This window comes from Kogia breviceps, chromosome 18, assembly GCF_026419965.1.
Source record: "Kogia breviceps isolate mKogBre1 chromosome 18, mKogBre1 haplotype 1, whole genome shotgun sequence".
Taxonomy (NCBI): Eukaryota; Metazoa; Chordata; class Mammalia; order Artiodactyla; family Physeteridae; genus Kogia; species Kogia breviceps.
The window spans coordinates 7,948,648-7,968,980 of NC_081327.1; the positions used below are offsets into that span (position 1 = coordinate 7,948,648).

Consider the following 20,333-nt stretch of genomic DNA (forward strand, 5'->3'; position numbering starts at 1 on the left):
AGGAAGCTACTTCCAATCACTATAATGCCTTCTGACCATAGTTCTAGTAAACAGACAATAAGTTTTAATCTCATACTTCCTCCACCCTCTCAATACCAGAGCAAGATGATGAAGTGTGTTCTATCAGTCTAAGTTAGCTAGAAAATTTAGCCTCCATCAACTGAATACTTACTAAGCACCGGATCCTTGCTTAAATTCTTTATATGTATTATTTCATTCCAGATTCACAACAGATCTGTAGATACGGGTGTTAAAACTCCATTTTACAGATGAAGAAGCTGAATCCCAGAAAAATTCAGTGACTTGCCCAAGTCAGTTCTGACTACAAAACCTGCATTCTTCACCACTATGGTTCATTACCTTCCTCTGAAAGTTCTTGGGACATGCGGAATAAATAAATGGATGATTAAATAAATGATTAAGGGTACACTGACAATCTGAAGAACTTCTAAAGGTAAAGACTCACATAAAATACCAGGGATCTTTAAGCTGGGCAAGGGAAGAATGCGGCCTGATGACAGCTATTTCAAATAGCTACAGGACTATCTCATGAAAAGAGAGCAGATGATTTTGTATAGTCACGTTGGGAGAGATAAGAGGAAGGCAAAGAGGCAATTTTGGCCAGAGAAATTTAAAAAACAAAAAAAACCCCAGCTGTTTAAAAAGGAAAGGGCTGCTCTGTAAGTATCTGAAGCAGAGGCTGCAACCTACCTGCCATACTCATTGCCAAGGAGATTCTGCTGTCAGATGGAAGGCTAAATTAGAGAGCTGCTCTTTTTTTTTTTTTTAAGGTAACTTACAAGAAGATTTTTAATTTATTTTATTTTTGGCTGCACTGGGTCTTCGTCGCTGCGTGCGGGCTTTCTCTAGTTGCGGTGAGCAGGGGCTGTTCTTTGTTGGGGTACGCGGGCTTCTCACTGCGGTGGCTTCTCTTGCTGCGGAGCACGGGCTATAAGTGCGCAGCGGTGGGGGGGGTGGGTTCAGTAGTTGTGGCGCACGGGCTTAGTTGCTCCGTGGCATGTGAGATCTTCCCGGACCAGGGCTCGAACCCGTGTCTCCTGCATTGGCAGCAGGCGGATTCTTAACCACTGCGCCACCAGGGAAGTCCCAGAGAGTTGCTCTTATCCCCTCTCACCTCGGAGTCTAATAAGATCTAACCTAGTTCAGCACTTCAACTTAGAAAACAGAGAGTAAGCTGTGGCAACGGCATCAACTCCCGTGTTGAATGACAGGGATATTCATTCTCATTCTCTCTAAGATTTAAACAAACTCTGCTTTACAGAATGTCAAAATACTTCCTTGAAATAACTGAAGGCTCTCTAGGGTGTCACAAAATCAGGCAGGGATTCTTGCACAACTAATTCTAACCCTTCCTAGGAAGGAAATCTGACTGTGTGGTGCATGCCAAGAAGTGGACCGGATTGTTGACCTAACAAGCAACACCTCAGGCATCTGAAGGGTTACTGGGCACACGTCGAGATGGAAATGCCATTCTTCTGAGTGGCCTGCCAGATGTCTCAGTCCCAGGTCAGCTATGTGCCACTCAGGAGGGAGTCAGTGGAGCACTCTCAGCAGCAGGTCCTTGGAGAGAAGGAAGTAACACCATCCCGACATCTATCTTCTTCTGGGCTCACTCATTAGCAGGCTGAACTGAAGAGAGCATCTAGCCGGAGGAAACCAAGCCCTGAGAACAAACTACACATCTGCACGTCTAAGTTTAGAGTCCGACTGGGTCCAAAATGGAAAATAATTGTGATTAATCACGAGTGGCCATGTGCTAGACACACTGTGCTAGGTGCTCTGCCCAGTTATCTGAAACCTCACAACCACCCTTCGAGGTAAGGGTTATTGACCCCATTTTATAGATGAGAAAACAAAGGCTCAGATAGATTCACACCCAGCACTGAGAGAGCCAGGATTCAGAGGACAGTGATGTATGAATGTCAAAGCCCCATGTTCCTTCCCCTACATGAACTATCTCCATGATGAAACACACCGCTGACATAAAGGACTGGGTCAGCTCAAATCATCTTCACCTTGTCCTCTGGATAGATATTTTTTGAATAAATAACATAGTCCATTGTTCTTTACTTCACAGTTTCCTTAAAAACATGCCTGATTCTTAGTCTTGATACTAACCAGGTGGCAAAGGAAACAAAGAAATAAACCAATAGCTTATGCCAGTGTTGCACTGGGGAGAAATGGTGATTGGAATTTGCCTCTGGCCTCTTGGCCTTTCTGAAACAAGAAAAGGGCATAAAGGGGAAACTCCTGCTTATGGGACAGTATGCCCACTCCACAGCTCCTCCAACTCCACAGGGCAAGAAAATGATTAGAATGCCAGCCAAAGAATAAGTAACAGCCAAGAGAAGGACCCCTTCTATCAGCCTGTAAAATGACTGGGTTCCAGAGCCTGATGTGCAATTGACACTCAATAAATTTCCTGAACAAAAACAGTTTCCAATAATGTACAAGGCCAATGTTTCTTTATATTGTTTTCAAGTTTAGCTGAGATGATGACCTTCTCTGTGGGTACCAGAGTACTTTTTTCATCTTCTAACATTGTTCTTGCTCTTATTAGGATGTGAGGTGAGGTTCAGACGTCATGTTCATACTGACAGTAGTATGTCACAGACTCTGTTTTAAAAAAACAGATGAGGTCACGAATTCCCTGTATCACTCTGTGAGCAATGAACAAGGGACAGTCATCTACATACACATATGACCATTCTCCGAATGGGCTAAGTTTCCAGTGTGCAGTAATCTAAGCATCTTTCCTTTTTAATGAATTATACCCAAAGTCACCTAACAGACTAGCAGCAGAACTAATACCAAAGTCGTCTCTCACCCTCAATGAACTTACAATCTAATGGGTATTAGAGAAGACATACGTCTACAGCAAGCAAAGGTGATCTAGATATCAGATAAACACCAACTGAGCCACAAAGAAAAAAAAGTCTCCCACAGCCTCAATGGAGAGGTCAGCCACGCTTTCTGGATAAAGAATATTCTATCTTCTATGGAAACAGCAGGTACAGCTATTCAGTGATCCTAAACTGCCAACTTCAAATATTCTCTCCCCGTCTCCATAAATACCCTTATCCATGTCAAATTACTTATCCAGATTTTAGGGTCAGAAAACGTGGTCACTGGAGTTGTACCTCCTAGCACAGCCTTTTAAATGCTTGGTAACATACCTAGTAGAGCAAATAAAAAACAGAATCCGGTCTGCGTTTTTGTTTTTAAGGAGGAATGCCATATACAGAATGTAGTCTGGAACAGGGACAGTGTCCTCTGAATGGGGCAATTCTCCCTCTTGAGAGTGAAACTGATATAAGCAAAGCCCTAGAGGGTCACACACATGGTTTGCCAAGTTGTATAGTGACACACCCTGAACTAACTGTAACTGGTAGGAATCGTAGAAAAACCAAAAGATTCCATAAACTACATTACTCTAGGTTTCCCCCAGAGTGTTTTCTTGCATTCGCTATTCAACATTACAGCTTTCTGTTTGGTGATGATTCTCTCCCATTTCCAACACAGCTTCAAAAGGACCTTTTCAGTTAAGTTACTCACTCATATGCCCCACATGTCTTCTTGGCTGACTGGTGCTCCCCCTTCTGGCTCTAAAAAAATCTAAGCCCAAGTTCAAGAGAAAACCCGGGGATGGATCTGTTCTGACTGGCAAAGTCTATTATGAAAGCACAAATGCTTAGCCTTGTCTCCTTCAAGCTGGCAGTTAGTAATGTGACCCGATCACTCTCCAACTTGGAGCATCTTTATTTAGGGATGAACCAGGAAGTAGCACGAAGTCTCCCAGCACCCCTAACCCTCCCTCTTGCATAGTGGGAAAAGAAAGGCATGTCATCCCCTCATAGGCACCAAATAAATTGAGACCATAGCTTTTTGCCCTATAAAGGCATGAATCTGGGTCAATCCCTGTTGCCTTCTCAGGCTGAATGGCCAATGCAGTAGGGGGCTAAGCAGGGAGGAGGGTCCACCAGTTCCAGGAAATGTTTATAAACATTCCTGCCTGGTTCAACACCCACTGAATCTGGACTTTCCAGAGCTGTGGGGGTCAGTTTTTACCTGCTAGCCTCCTCTCAAATACTGTATAAAACGTATTCAGAAGGCCTTTCTCTATGGAAGTAGAGGTGATCCCTGACTCGAGCTGAAATAATCTGAGTTCCTACAAAGATATTTCAGTATCACTAGGTGGTAGAGGAGAACAAAGTTGGCCCAGTGAAGATCAGAGCAATTCTCTGTTCTTTGAAAAATAGATTTGGGTTGCCTATTGTAATTTTTTATTTTTTATTTTTTTTAAAGAACAGGTGTGCTCTAAGCTAAAGCAGATAGTTAAAGATAGCCTATTTTTGTCACCAAAAACAAACTACAGCAGTTCTTTGGGCTTAAAATAAACTGAGAACCGAGTGACACCAGTTCAAAACAATTTCTCAAAGTTCCAGTTGCTATTTCAGTGTCTCCATGCCTTTTTTGTCCTCTACTCAAGTAGACACTGAAGCTAGAAACAAAGAGCACCATGCTGTTCTTAGGGGGCAGTGTGGGGAAATAGATGTTTTTAGATAATAACCAAGGTCCTCTGTCTAAAATGAACAAATTGACTGGCTTGAGCCCTCCAACTGTGTGCCTGGTTATTGAATATTACCATCCTTCTTGGAGACGGGACTCTAAAAACCCACTGGAAGCAGAAGTCAGAAGACTGGGGTTCCAAAATCTTAACTCCTCCACTCAGTAAACTACACTAATTTGGGGGCACTGAGACTCAGTTTCCTCATCTCTAAAACCAGGATTTTTAAAAATCACTTCCTTAAGATTGTTAAGAGAAAGAGATGAAAAATTGATGTGAAAATGCCTGTTACTGTACCTGGCATACAGTAGGTATTCAATAAATGCAGGAAAGTACAAAATCTTTCACACGGGATCCGTAGCTCTCTGTTATTCTGCCCAGTTCTCCCTCACCCTCTACAGTAGCCACTCTAGGTCTCTTTCAAGTCTTAGCACATGCCACATTTTTTTCAGCTCCAAGTTCCACACTGTTTTCTCAAAAGCTCGACCCAGGAAGCCTCCATCTTCACTGACTTTGCCTGCTTCACCCTTTAAGTCTCAGCTTTATATATCACTTCCTCTGGGAGCTTTCCCAGCTATCCTAGGTGAGGGTAAAACTCCTTGTTATACAATTCCTTAGCACCCTGTACCTCCACTCCGGCAACATTCAAAATGCACATAAATACATGTATAAAATCTATCATTCTCTGTTACAGTAAACTAGATGAACGCAACTACCACACATAAGATACGAAGCACAACACCAGGCATACAAGTGCTCAGGAAATGTCCGTGCGTGGAGCTGAATGTTTCCTTCCTAAAAGAATGAATGAACATGTGCTTTGGAGCAAGAGTACTTCTTTTTAAAAAAAAAAAAAAAAATTTATTTATTTATTTATTATTTTTGGCTGTGTTGGATCTTCGTTTCTGTGCAAGGGCTTTCTCTACTTGCAGCGAGTGGGGGCCACTCTTCATTGCGGTGCGCGGGCCTCTCACTATCGCGGCCTCTCTCTTTGCAGAGCACAGGCTCTAGACGCGCAGGCTCAGTAGCTGTGGCTCATGGGCCCAGCTGCTCCGCGGCATGTGGGATCCTCCCAGACCAGGGCTCGAACCCGTGTCCCCTGCCCTGGCAGGCAGACTCCCAACCACTGCACCACCAGGGAAGCCCCAAGAGTACTTCTTTTAAGAGATAAAATTCTTTCGAGAATCAGAAAATCCAAGGTCAAGTCAGCGCCCCTACCCCACTTTTAAGACTTAGAGCTCATGGGGCAGGGCTAGCCTTTTCTGAAGCACACACTGAGAGTCTTTGCCGAGCAGGTTACAATGAGCTCATATTTCATACCATTCAGCTTGTCAAAATGCAACATCCCTCCCTGTGGAGCGAGCAGTCCAATTCCCCAGCTGGTTTTAATTCACACTAGAAACTTTAACTCTGTTCTAGGCCTCACAAAATGTGAGCTGTGTCCACACAAAGCCACAACAACTAGCCAATTCACTGAATCCAATGAAATAAGCCAATTCACTGGGGGGGGGGGGGGGGGAGACACAAACTGTCAAACTGGTTACTTGGTGCCTTATAGACCAAACAATGCATGATTGAATTGGCTTGCTTTTCAATAGGTTGTCTTGTCATGTGGTAGCTAGAGTGAGTGAAAGATTTTCTTTATCATTGTTTTTGTCTTTAAAAAAAACACACAAAAAACACAAAATAAGAGCACATCAGATAGAAGGGTAAAATAGCCAGTAATGTCTTCTCTAAATCTGTGGTCAAGCACAACGAATTCAGCAATTTGAGCTTGCCCAAACAGCACATTGTGTGGAGCAAGGCACCCCAGCCTGTTTTTTGGCTTTAAAATAAGACCCTGCTGGTCCTGATCTCATCTTTGCAAACGCATGGCACTGGGAGACAGAGACCATGTGCAACGACAACTCTTTACAGACAAAGCATCTATTCATGGACCCCACTGAAGTGCAAGCGTAGATTTTCAATTTCATTCAGCTGAGTGCGGAAGGCTCCCACTATGAGGGTGGGTTACTAAATGGTTCAGCTGGGAAAAGGACCCAGAATGAGAGTCAGCTGCTTTACAGTTTGCATTTTCATTAGTAGAAATGAAAGCCATTCCCTCACTCCAACTCTAATTTTACAGTAAGGAGCTAATCTAGCATATTAGCCAAGGGCGCTGAGAAATTTCTCTTTCTCCACATCACACAGGTACCCAGAGCATAGCTTTTTTGGTTGTTGTTAGGGCTGTCGCTAGGGTAAGGGCGGAGAAAGCAGCTAAGTAACACACAGGGTTAAAACTTATACAAAAGGGAGGGACAATGTTGGTCCCTCAAGCTCTCAGCTAGACCAGACCAGTTTTCTCCTGTCCTTGAATACATATTTTCACCTTCAAGCCTTTCCCTACCTCACACCACTTCTTCAATTCTACTCATTCTTCAAGGTCAAGTTAAATAATAATAACTGATGCTTATCCAGCATGCACTATGCTCAGTGTTTTACAGGCACAATCTCATTCCATCTCTCACACCATATGAGAAAGGTGCTACTAAGTTTGCCCCTTTTGCAGAAGGGACGTGGAGAGGTGAATCAAGTGCCCAAAGGCCCAGTAAGGAAGAGGAGGAACTGGGTTTTGACTTAGGCCCCCTGGTTCCCAGAGCTCCTGATCCCCACACACTGCACTACCTTAACCACCCCCAGCACAGGATGTCTGCTCTGCCCCACACAGACCCCCTCCCCTCACCCTTTTAGGCAGACCACCTATTTTCAGAAGCTGTGTAGGTCTTGCTGCCTCAACTGGGTGCTAAGGTCTGGGCAAGAAGGGTCTGTGCCATTTCCCCAGTGGTGTGTGGCATGCAGGAGGAACTAAGTGTGTTTCCCGTGACCAAATGGCTCTCTCCTCACTTCAAATAAATACTGTACTGCTTTGTCATGCCAATAAAAATCGAAGGCCAAATCCCCCATGTTAAGGGCTGGCTTGGCATTCTCTGCCCCATGGTACCTTGCTTTTCCAGTGAACAAGTGTCAGTCTGACTTCTTAACGGCAGCAAATTTTTTTTTTTTTTTTTTGCGGTACGCGGCCCTCTCACTGTCGTGGCCTCTCCCGTTGCAGAGCACAGGCTCCGGACGCGCAGGCTCGGCGGCCATGGCTCACGGGCTTAGTTGCTCCGCGGCACGTGGGATCTTCCCGGACCGGGGCACGAACCCGTGTCCCCTGCATCGGCAGTCCGATTCTCAACCACTGCACCACCAGGGAAGCCCGGCAGCAAATTTTAATAGGAGGTTTGCTCCAGCCAGGAACAGAATGAAAACTTTGTTGATCTCTGCACTAGGATGACAAAGCAGCTATGCTCATTTCAAGGCACCATTTTCCAAGGCAGGAAAAGACAATTTCACCTTTTACTCACTCTTTCCAAAGGATACTCCTAAATGACTTCTGGCACGCTACTGCTCTTGGGCCAGAGGTATCATTTTTATTTGACTAGGAGAGGTGTGGCCCACATAACCAAGATAGACGGGAAGTCGATCACTTCTTGCATGCTGACCCAGCAACCCAGCGTGAGGCAGCTCTAGGTTAGGAGGCACTCATTACCAGCACGGAGGTGGCTATCTCAGAGGCTCACTGTAACCAGCTGCTCTCTGCTGAGCCTACTCTTTAAAGCACAGCTTGTTTGGGAATGTGTTTTAAAAGCTTTATTTTCCACAGTATTAAAAATGTAGCTTGGGGCTTCCCTGGTGGCGCAGTGGTTGAGAGTTCACCTGCCGATGCAGGGGACACGGGTTCGTGCCCCGGTCCAGGAGGATCCCACATGCCGCGGAGCGGCTGGGCCCGTGAGCCATGGCCGCTGAGCCTGCGCATCCGTCCAGAACCCGTGCTCCGCAACGGGAGAGGCCACAACAGTGAGAGGCCCGCGTACCGCAATAAATTAAAAAAAAAAAAAAAAAAAAAAAATAGTAGCTTGAAGTCGGAAAACCCGTTATGATTCGCAGTGTGATATTATGTCACCTTCCTAATTCCCAGGTGTGCAGACACCTCCACACTTAAAAGACTGGCAGCGTTTAGATACGCTGTGCTGGCAACAGTCTTCACCGGGAGTGGAGGAGGAAGAGAAGAAAGCCAAAATGTTCAAAATGTTTGGACTCCAGTATCATCAAACAGGAGAGCTCTGGGGAAATACTGGCAGGCTGGTCAGGCTACTTTCTGGCTTCCTAATGAGAACTGCTTTCCACTGGTCTGCCCGCTACTAACTTGGAGAACAAAATACTGCAGGCAGACAAAGGTATAGAAATGTAAAAGCACACCATAGAGAGAGCAAACAGAAGAATGCCTATGATATTTATTGATATACAGCTCAGAATGGGAGGGGAACAGAACACACAATGATACTGCGCTGCCCTTTCTGAAATTCTATAGGTAAGAAAATTCTGGAAGCTCTGGCCAGTGGTGATTGAGAAGCATGCTGTATGCTATCAGGGAACACAAAGTGAACAGGTGTTCCCTGTGAGGGCCATGGCACCATGTTCCTCCATCTCCAAGGACCCTCTTAACCAATATGAGCTGCAGAACTGGCCTCCAGATAATACACGATGCCGGGGGCGGGCCTGCATGTAAGAGTCTGTTGACAGAGTTCTGTTGTGGTGTCTCACCAAGATGTCTTCCTCTGAAAAACAAAAGGTATTTCCCCTACTCTAAATGGGGAAAAAATAAAGTTGAGAAATACCTCTTCCATCTCAAGGCCTAAGCCCAAGAGGACAGGGCACACCGCCCTGCGCGGCGCAACCCCACACGGGATAAAGAGACTTCACTTGCTCCTACATTTGGGGCTGTTTCCTCTACATCGGACAGCAGGCCTGACATTCCTCACACACATGGTTTACTTTTTCTTTCTCTTCCCTTTCCTGCCCCACTTGTGGTCCCGAAATCAAATCCGAAGCTCTCACTGATGGCAGCAGCAACTCACTCAAGGAGCTGGAGGGCACTCCAATTTTACAAACATGGGACAGGTTTATAACTCTCAGAGACAAGACTATTTTTCATTTAGGTACTTGAAGACCCTTCACTGATTTATGTGTGCAAATAAAACAACCATCTAATTTTTCCTAATCTAAAATGCAGCAACCTTTACAGATCAGCAAGGGGGAAAAGGAGCATTTAAGAGAGGTATGGATGAAATGTTTCTTTCTCAGTCAAAGACTGAGGACTGTGATTCTGGGTTCTGCTGTTCAAGTGAAGAAAGGCCAAGCACATTGTCACTGGCTTGGCTGTTTGTCAGGACACTGACAAGTTCTACATGCTCTGCTCATTTTGGTATTTACCTAACTATTGTTTTGGACAAAGACAACTCGGGCTACCTATCCCAAGTCCTTACCACTTGAGAGCTACCAGTAGTAGCTATCTGAGACACTGCTTATTTTTTAATGCTAAGTCGAAGAGTAAAGACACACACACACACACACACACACAGGGCAGTTTTTTACCAGAGTAAGCTGTCCTTGAAAATCTTCATCATCATCAGTGAACTCTTACCAAGACACTGTGCAAGCCACTCCTATAACTCATTCCTAAACTCGTGTCTTACCTTAGTGTTCCTTCTTAGGCTGCGAAGAATATTCCTCCTCCTTGGGTCTTCATCTGCCTCATATGGAATGACGGCACTGTCCCCTTTATAGCCCTGGGATGCCTGATCCTCCTCTTTTTTTCGGATGGGCCCAAGCTCATCGTCGCTCCCCACGGTGAAGCTGGTTCGATAACTAGCAAATCTCCCCAGCCGGCTGCATCTCGTCCTGTACAGCACTGGCTTGCTCACGATGGATACCTTGCGTCCTCGCTCTAGAGAACTAGTGTCCATTTCGCTGTCGGAACCGTTCCCACTGCCATTGGACTGGGCTTTGTTGATATTCCGAATGGTGATGATTTTGCCTTGGGTGCTGTCGTGGGGCACTGAGTATATGTTTTCTTCTTCGTTCCTTGGCTTGACCACAGCATCCATGGGTTCGGCATAATCAGAAGGATCGAACCCATCTGGAGGTAGCCAGGTGCTAGAAGACACAGACTTCCTCTGCCCGTCTCTATGGCCTTGGTCTACATAAGACAGATCCCCCTTTGTAATGTCAAAATGGACAGGAGGCTTTGGTTTGACTGGCGGAGGTACTTTGTTGTTCAGTTTACTCTCAAAATTGCTCATGATGAAAGACAGCCCATCATTTCCCTCCAGTTCCATAGAGAGCTTAGAATGGTCTTTGGACAGAGAGGGCAGTGATGTGTCTTCTCGAAACAGGCTGTAAGAAGGGGGCTCGATATCTTCTTCAGAATCCTGCAGGTTTGAGTTGCAAAGCGGAGAGCCTGCCCGGGGGGAGTTAAACACCTCTTCTGTGGTGCTGCAGGCCTCGGCAGCATTGTCGTACATATGAGTAGCCTCGATTATGTTCTTTTTGTCCACCACATCTTTAAAAAATGGGTGGAAGATCTCAAGTTTATGCTGGGGTTGGCTACAGGGGATACTCGTGAACCTTCCGTCAATTTCTTGAGCAATCTCCTCCCCCTCAGTCAGCTGTTCCCGACTTAAGTCATTATCCAGGACATCTACAGCGCCGTCAGTGAGTGCAACCAGCTGGATGGGGATAATATCCTGCACTTCACAAAGAAAGGCACGTAACATAGCCAAGGAGGCCTTACGTTTGGCTGAATAAAAAACAATGTACCCATGGACCAATCGGCTTTTTCTGATGCTAAATGAGGAATGGTATGAAAGAAGAGACAGTTCAATGCGCTTCTTGTGTAGTCCGATTGGTAGTTCAAGTAAAACAGAGTTGTTGCTTCCGCAATGGGAAGACTTACAGGTTTGGGACTGAAGGACAGGAAAGAGTATGTCATCTGCACTAAAAGGATCTCCACACATCAGACACATGACAATTCGCAGGTCAACATCAGCCAGATCTTTGATGCTAGCAGTAGAACTGACCAGGTTTAAGTTACGCTTGGAGTCCAGGAGTCCTTTCAAAACTTGACTGATTTGCTTTTCGTTAATGTTGCGTCCGTAACCAATGCCAGCGGAAGCAGGGTCGAGAAAGACACACTGAAGTTTGCTGGCAATCTGCTGACCTTGCTGTATTAAGCTATGCAGGGTCTCTCCACTGGTGTCTCCTCTTTTGTTAACCAAAATTAAGGTCAGGGGGAGATGGACTAAATGATTATCTCGCCTGCCAAGTGTGGACTCTCTGCTCTTCTCTATACTCTCCACCACATAGGATAGAGACTCTTTTGAATTGTAAAGGCAGAGACAACCATGGGGCTGAAATGTTGGTGTTTGGAAAGAGTTCACAGGAAGCCTGACATTCCCTTCTATTGGCCTCAGGGAGAGCTCATACATTTTACCATCTATTACATACTTATCATCATTTGTACAAAGAGCTCGAATCTCATTGGCCAACTCTCGTGCAAGGCCATCCTTGCCCAAGATCACCAAGTTGATTCTATCAATGTTGGGGTCAGAAAGTGAATTTTTCTGATTCCGGTCAGATGGTCGGATGAACCGAGAACTAATCAAGTGCTCGATCTTGGCATCCACACAGGCGGGGCAGCTAGGGCACGTCTCCTTTGTCGGGTGGTACACAAAATGAATGTGCTTCAGAATAAGGGCATCACGCTCCGCCTGGAGCTTCTGTAATGCCTTAAATCGCTGTTCCTCCCCCAGAACATCCTGAATGACACCCATCTTCTCCTTGCTGGGCTTAGCATCCAGCTCCAGCTCATAAAACAATTCCGAATATTCCAAAAGCAGCTCCTGAAACTCTTCCTTTGCTTTGTCTATAATTTGCTTTTGGTGTTTGCCATAAATATCCATGTATACAGATTCTTCTAGCCACTGATAGAAATCTTCATTCATAATAAAACTGCGGGCCTCTTCCCAAGGCTTTCCAGGAGTTATGAAAGGAGAGGTCTCCAGGTTCTCTTTGAACGCCCTTCTCATCTCCGCTCTTTTCCTCTCGTTCCGCAGCTTCTCTAAGTGGGCCTCGTACAGCTGCTCCGCAGGGACGGTATCCATCAAGTCAAAGGGAATCCGCTCGTTTTCGATGTTGTCAATGTGGCTGGTGGCATCCCACGGTGTCTCTTCAAGCACAACAAACCACTTCAAGAATTCTGGCTTGGTCTCCAAGAGCTTTTTGGCTTTTATGCAGCTTAGGTGGTCTATTTCATCCAGATTGGGTATAAGAGCTTCAAAAGCTAGTGGGAGGGCTGCCAGGTACAGCTTCCTCCTGCGCTCAATATGCTCATGCTTGAGGCGATGGATGTGCTGGAGAAATAGCTTCTTGGCTTTCTGAGTCCCTTCCAGGTAGACATAGTCCTGGTACTCAGGAGAGGCCTGCATCTTTCGGCTGACACTCAACCAATTCTCATTGTGGTTTTTCACAATGCGACTCACCAGCCACTCATACTTGTCTTTTGCTGTAGCTATCTGCTGACTCTGCTGCTTGAGAGCTTCAAAATAAGGAATGATTTTCGTCTTTCCCCGACTTTTATCAATGAGTTGCACCAAGGTGCTGAAAGCTAAGTCCACATTTACATTGGACCTTGCTGAGGTCTCCACAACCTGCAGGTTCTTTTTGCTTAAGGCAAAAGTATGTGCATCTCTAATGTACCGCTCAACACCCTCATCACACTTAGTCAGGACCACCACTATGGGCTTTTTTGTTTTTGCAAGCTGATTGTAGAGATTAGAGACAAACTTGAGCTGGTCATCAAAGTTCCTATTCATGCCCCTGCTAACATCAATACCAAGAAGAAAACCATCAATTAGCAGCTTTCCATCTGGCATTTGTTTCTGCTCAAAGTCCTGCTCCAGCCCCAGCTGGTCAGTGCAAAAGTACATGAGTTTTTCAGCTGATGCGAGCTTGGTTGCAGCAGCTCTCTTGATATAGGGCTGCAGGGCCGTGCTCCGGTGAGGTTGAAAAGTCTGATCGTCAATGAATTCAGTCTGCTCCACAACGTGCATCTTACATTCCACACAGTCCTCCAGGGAGCGGCTAACTTCTCCCCAGTAGAGAAAGTGGTCATTATTGACCACTCGCCCACCAAAGTCGCTGGTGCTGAGGACAGAGGTATGGTCCAAGTGGAACTCGTCAGCACTCGGGCGCACAAAGCGGTTGCACAAGCACGACTTCCCAATGCCGCACTGGCCCTTCTCCTTCTCCGTCCCAGACAATCCCACCACACCGATGTTGTAGGTGGGAATGCGGACATCTTGCTTTCTTGCCATCATCATCGTCGACACATCCTGCCACAATCAGCTACTTCCAAGATCAGAGTAGTGTTGTCCAGCGGACCCAGTGGCTTCCCCACATTACCAGTGGGGGCCGGCTGCCCACGAAGCGAAAGTGTCAGATCTCATCGTGCTCGTATACCAGTACGACGTTAGTTTTTGCCACTTCTCATCGCCAAATAGCCAACATTTCTTCCTAGGTGGGGGAGGAAAAAAGAAAAGCAATCAGCATCATAATTTTGAAACCAATTTTAATCACCAAACAACAGGAAAAATCAATTTTATTATTCAACAAGTAATTATAGTAAATATCAAATGTACGAGGCCTTAAGCTGGATCAAGACATAAGAGCAAATAAGACTGACATCTGGACTTCCCTGGTGGCACAGTGGTTTAGAATCCGCCTGCCAATGCAGGGGACACAGGTTCAAGCCCTGGTCCGGGAAGATCTCACATGCCGCGGAGCAACTAAGCCCATGTGCCGCAACTACTGAGCCCACGAGCTGCAACTACTGAAGCCCACATACCTAGAGCCCATGCTCCTCAACAAGAGAAGCCACCGCAATGAGAAGGCTGCACACCGCAACGAAGAGTAGCCCCTGCTCGCCACAACTACAGAAAGCCTGCGCACAGCAATGAAGACCCAATGCAGCCAAAAATAAAAAAATAAATTAAAAAGAGAATCTGCCAACAGCAAAGAATGTAAGAAGTGGTGAAATAACCAAAGCATTTGCACTAGAGGTAATCTACAAAGCAAGGCAGTTTACAATTATTTAAAAAAAAAAAAAAGACTGACATCTGTGTACCCTCAGAGGTACAATGTCACCTAATGGAGGAAGACACATAAGTAAGCAGCGTGCTAAGAGCTAAAATAAGGGCTTGCAAGCTCTTTGGAAAAATGGCTGATTCCAGGGCTAGGGCAGGGTTGGTACAATATGAGCCTGGAACATCTTATTGTACAAGAAAGGAAGGAAGTGCTTGAAAAAACGACAGGGTACCTCACAAGGACACAGGAGCCAGTTTGAAGGGGCACCCACTGGTCAAATCTGGGACACTTTGAACATCAAAATAATTAAGTACAGTAATGAATTACAATCCACTGCAAAAGTAGGAACTTGAGTTCATAATACTGGATCAGACAAGAATCATCACTTGATGCTAATCTAGGGAGGGAAATTTTGATTAGGAGCAGGATTTTGCACAGAAATGAGGTCTCCTGATAGACTACTTATTAGCTGCAAATGGAAGAAGAAAAACACACACACTAATTACACAGTGGAGATATTGGGCAACACTTTGGGTGATGAAAATTATCACCATCAAAGAGCCAGAAGGACATCATGGGCCTCCAGATGTGACACCCAAGGAGGATACAACATCACTATGCAGTATGATGGCCTAGAATGCACTACCTCAACCTAATCACAGGGAAACATCAGACAAACACAAAATGAGCAAGATTCTATTATGGCCAGGAGGGTGGGGGTGGTGCACTTCTGTACTGAAAAGAAAAAAATCAGTGTCATAATAGACAGAGAATGGCTTTGTAAATAAATATTCCAGATTAGAGGAGGCTACAGAGACATCCTAACTAAATGCAATTATCTGATCCTAGACTGAATTCTGTATGGGGTGGGGGTAGAGGGGCAGGAGGAGGAAGGCTATCCAGAACATCATTAGATCAATTAATAACATTGGACTATGAATGGAATTAGATAAAAGTATTCTATCAGTGTAAATTTATGAAGTTTATAACTATCATGTGAGAGAAAAGCCCTACTCTTAGGAAATACACACTGAAGTATTCAGAGGGAAAAGACCATAATGTATGTGACTGGTCCAAAAAAAAAAAAAATCACACCTATATATTGAGAGAGACTAAGAATACAAACAAGGTAAAATATTAACAACAGGTGAATCTGGGTAAAATGTACAGGATATTCCTTTGTGCTATTTTAACTTTTGCAACTTCTCTAAGTTTGTAATTATTTCCAAATAAAAGGTTTTTTGGTTTGTTTTTTTGAAGGGTATGAATATGGGGTGGTTCCCTGACAAGAACATAAGCTCTGTGAGGGTAAGGCCCACCCCTGCCTTCTTCACTCTGTGTCCTCAAGCTACGAGAACATGTTTGACACAAATATTTACTGAAGGAATGAATAAATGAATGACTATTAGAGCTTATTAAAGGGTCCCCAAACCCAGCCTTTTAGATTTAGGAAAGCCTTGCTGGAGGAAGTTCCACCTCAGGTGAGACCTAAAGTAGAGGGGCTGAAATATGCAGACTCCTCTCTCTCCAGAAAAGGGCATTCATTGCCCATGGGAGAACCAGCTGAACTTAAGTGTGTATGGGGAGGAGATGGGTGAGATGCATTAGCAAGTAAGCCGGGACCAGATTAAGCCACTTTCAAAGAGCTTCGATTCTTCCCCAAAGGCTATGGGGAGTCACAGACTGTGGCTGTGAAGTGGCACCTTAGAGGACCTAAAATCTGAATAGCTGAAGTCATAAAATGTTATGATGACGTCTTACAAAGTCTTTAGCAGCTTTCCAGCTGAAATAAGTAAAATATGTAGTCTGGCTGCCGCTACATAAATGTTCTTCTGGTTGCTGGTTTATACTGCACTGCAGTCTACTTACACACGTAAATATAACTGTGCAATTGCGGAACCTGTAGCCAAATGAACAGTCTCCTGAGACACTCCAAAGAGAAGAATTTAAAATAAACAGCAATTTTCTTTCGAATCTCATTTATGCTTGGTAGGAACCCAGCATTTCCACAACCTTAATATTTTTTTGTGAGCCTGTCTCACAAGAAGTGCCACAGGAAGTCAGACCACCATACGTTATTCTGACTGATACAAGGGGGCAACAAATGTGAGAGCACAACTGTCCCCTATGATGGTAACCCTGAAAAGCCAAAGACCTTTTCCAAAAATCCGTGTCTTCCTTTGATAACCCAGAAAGCCAAACCCTCTATGGAGACAAAATGTGGCTAGATGGTATGTAAAAATTGTTTGACCATTTCTCAGAAGAGAAATCTCAATGCCTGTAAGTAATTGCCTCCAGATCACCTAGTGGCATGCTCCTATAGAAGCCAAGCTCCAGACTTCAGAAGGAGCAAGGGGGATAGCGATGGGAAAGAGAAAAAAACCCAACCTTCCCCATCCCCCACTTCCCTAGGTGACTGCGTACATAAGTAAAGTTATAAGACGCTTATGAACATCTAAAGCATGTTTACACACATCCTCTGAAATACCTGAAAAGGAAAGATTTATATGAAATCAAAGTGCTTTTTGCACATTATTCTGTAGTACACATATACAATTTTTTAAAAATTTTATTAATTTGTTTATTATTTATTTTTGGCTGTGTTGGGTCTTGGTTGCTGCGCGCGGGCTTCCTTTAGTTGCGGCGAGCGGGGGCTACTCTTCGTTGCGGTGCGTGGACTTCTCTTGTTGCGGAGCACGGGCTCCAGTAGTTGTGGCATGCAGGCTTCAGTAGTTGTGGCTCGCGGGCTCTAGAGCGCAGGCTCAGTAGTTGTGGCACACGGGCTTAGTTGCTCCGCAGCACGTGGGATCTTCCCGGACCAGGGCTCGAACCCGTGTCCCCTGCATTGGCAGGCGGATTCTTAACCTCTGCACCACCAGGGAAGTCCCTACAATTTTGTTTTAATGAGGCTTTAACAGAGCCTCAGGTAGGAATGCTGACAAAGGTTTAAGGAAGTCAAGGGTGCTCACCTAACAGAGCCCTTCTCTATCATTCCTCATCCCAGGGTCTGGCAGGAGTCAAGGCCACCCACTTGACCAATCTTGAAATGCAACTTGGAGACACAGGTCCTACTTCAAGCAACTGCTGCGTGCAGCTAGCAAATCATCCCACTTAACCCTCTGTAAAGTGGGTCGAATAATCTACCTCTTCACAGAAATCTCAGGAAAACAAAACCCCAACCTGCTCTTAAACCTCAAGAAATAAAGATATTGGTTTAATTTTGAACTAAACTAAAATGTATAGTCCATTCAACACCTTGTTACTTACAATTTTTTTTTAATGGCAGGATATTCTATTTAGTCCATTCAAGTCAAAGTCTCAGTTATCTGAAGGATGCTAAAGAAAAGAAAACACTCAACTCTCAAGGATGTAGCAACTGACATTTTAAACCCAGAATGCTGCTGGCTGAACTAAAAAAGCTACAAGAAATGAGAATTAGGTGGCATGGGAGTGGTTAATTTTTGGATACCTGGTAACTTTCCACTTGTTAGAAACCTAACAGTTTCCCTGGTATAAGTATACTCTTCTTACATGTCTGTCTTTGATGTCTGGATAATGCAGTTTTACTAGTTCCTCAATTGGACTGAATTACATGGTAAACAAAGACTGTTATAAATCTAAAAATGTCTCAAACACTTGGTTTAAAGGAAATAACCTTAAGTGCCTGGTCACAAACACATTCAACTTTTCTAAGAGGTGGGTAAAAAAATTTAGCTGACTCACTAAATTTAATGATCTAAAGGCCACAAAGAAAGAGAAAGTAGAAGACAGGGCATGTCCAAGACTTCACAATGTCTTCAGACTGTAAATCTGATGGGAACTGGTGTTCTTAGTGGGCAACTAAGCTACTCAAACAGCAAAATCTGAACACCCATTCTAATAATTTGCCAATACTAATCCTTTTAAAACTGAAGAGTTACAGCAGAGGAGGAAAAAGTATTCTTTAAAACAGTAACTCCGGGCTTCCCTGGTGGCACAGCGGTTGGGAGTCCACCTGCCAATGCAGGGGACAAGGGTTCAAGCCCTGGCCTGGGAGGATCCTACATGCCGCGGAGCAACTAAGCCCATGCGCCACAGCTGCTGAGCCTGTGCTCTAGAGCTCATGTGCCACAACTACTGAGAACTCGTGCCACAACTACTGAAGCCCATGCTCCTGGAGCCCGTGCTCCGCAACGGGGGAGGCCACTGCAGTGAGAAGCCCACGCACCGCAACGTCGAGTGGCCCCCGGTCGCTGCAACCAGATAAAGCCCACGCACAGCAGCGAAGACCCAATGCAGCCAAAAAATTTTAAAATTAATTAATTAAAAAATAAACAGTAACTCCTTTTTTCTCTTTAAGCTTTACTGAGCTACCTGTATTAGAAAAATAAAAACACAGAACCTAACATTTAGCTTCACATTTGAAGCCATAAGTCCACTTCTTCAGGAAGGAAAATACTCCAGGAGTATTTTCAATTCTTTGTCACAAATATAGGCTGAACATAATGCAGGGACTTCCCTGGCGGTCCAGTGCTTGAGACTTCGCCTTCCCACGCAGGGGGTGCAGGTTCGATCCCTGGTCGGGGAGCTGGGATCCCACATGCCTTGCAGCCAGGAAACCAAGACATAGGACAGAGGCAATACTGTAACAAATTCAATAATTTTCAATTTTCAATTTCAATTTTCACTTTGAAAATGGTCCACATCAACAAAACAAACAAAAAAACAAAACCATAATGCAAACATCTGAGAGCTTTTTTAGAACCTGTCACCAAGCTTCAGGAGTTATTTGACTTGTTTAACCAAGACAGTAGCTCCACAAAGAGCGCCTAAACTGGAAGGTAGGAGGAGGGGTGTCTTCTTTTTTAACACCTCTACAAAACACCCAGGGCAAGAAGTGGTAACATTCCCAAGATAGTACACATTTCATAGGACACAGAAATGCCACTGTGATCCAGCATTACTATGACCACTAAAGTTTAGCAGCTCAGTGTGTGTTTCACCCTTCCATCCGCAACCTCACACCACCTACCCCCACCCCCAAGAGGAAATGTTTCTGGGCTCTGTGATCTAGAATGCCCTGTTAAGACACAGATCTACATACCACCAGTATTAATAACCAAAACTACTCTACTCTCTCTGCCTATGAGACTAGCCAACAAATTCTGAAAATGCATTTCGTTTGGAACAACCATATACAGAACACCACCAAACTAATAATAATATAACACTGTATAATAATTATATATAGGATAATATAAGGAAATAATTTCATAGTGAGCTACTAGCAAAGGAAGCAAAGTCCTTGTTACCATAATGTTTCTTAATTTCAACAGGAGAAAGGAATGGAAATATGCATTTTAATTTAACAGAAAGCAGAGCATTTTCTAAATGTCCCTAATACCTCATACTTCTGAACACATTAAATTTCTGAATGGATTTTCAAAACTACGAATTACCATCAACAGCTGGTTAAAATGTCTGCATTAAGTAGATACATGATAAGACTCACTGCTCTACAGAGGGAAGGGGAAGAACAAAAGGAAGGGATCTAACCAGGAAGCATTTTCCCTGTAAGAAAGATTCCTTAAGAATTTTTCAGAGGAATTTACTTTCCAAACAGGCCAGGAAGGATGCGATATAAAAGCTCCAGTAAAAAGAGAATACGACTCTCTGGTCTACTGAACCACTGAATTTAAACAAAATAGTCTTTAAAAACCCAATGTTTCTATTTTCACATTATTAAATGTTAAAGTAAAAT

At 44.4% G+C, this 20,333-nt stretch overlaps 1 protein-coding gene across 1 annotated transcript in view; it reads right to left on the minus strand.

Annotated features, from left to right (window-relative positions):
- ARHGAP35 (Rho GTPase activating protein 35) overlaps window positions 1-20,333 on the minus strand; it is a 119,778-nt gene that overhangs the window by 63,004 nt on the left and 36,441 nt on the right. Inside the window, exon 2 of the mRNA XM_059045447.2 lies at window positions 10,147-14,023. Coding sequence (XP_058901430.1) covers window positions 10,147-13,830 — 3,684 coding nt within the window. The 5' untranslated portion in view covers window positions 13,831-14,023. The remainder of the gene's footprint in view (window positions 1-10,146; window positions 14,024-20,333) is intronic.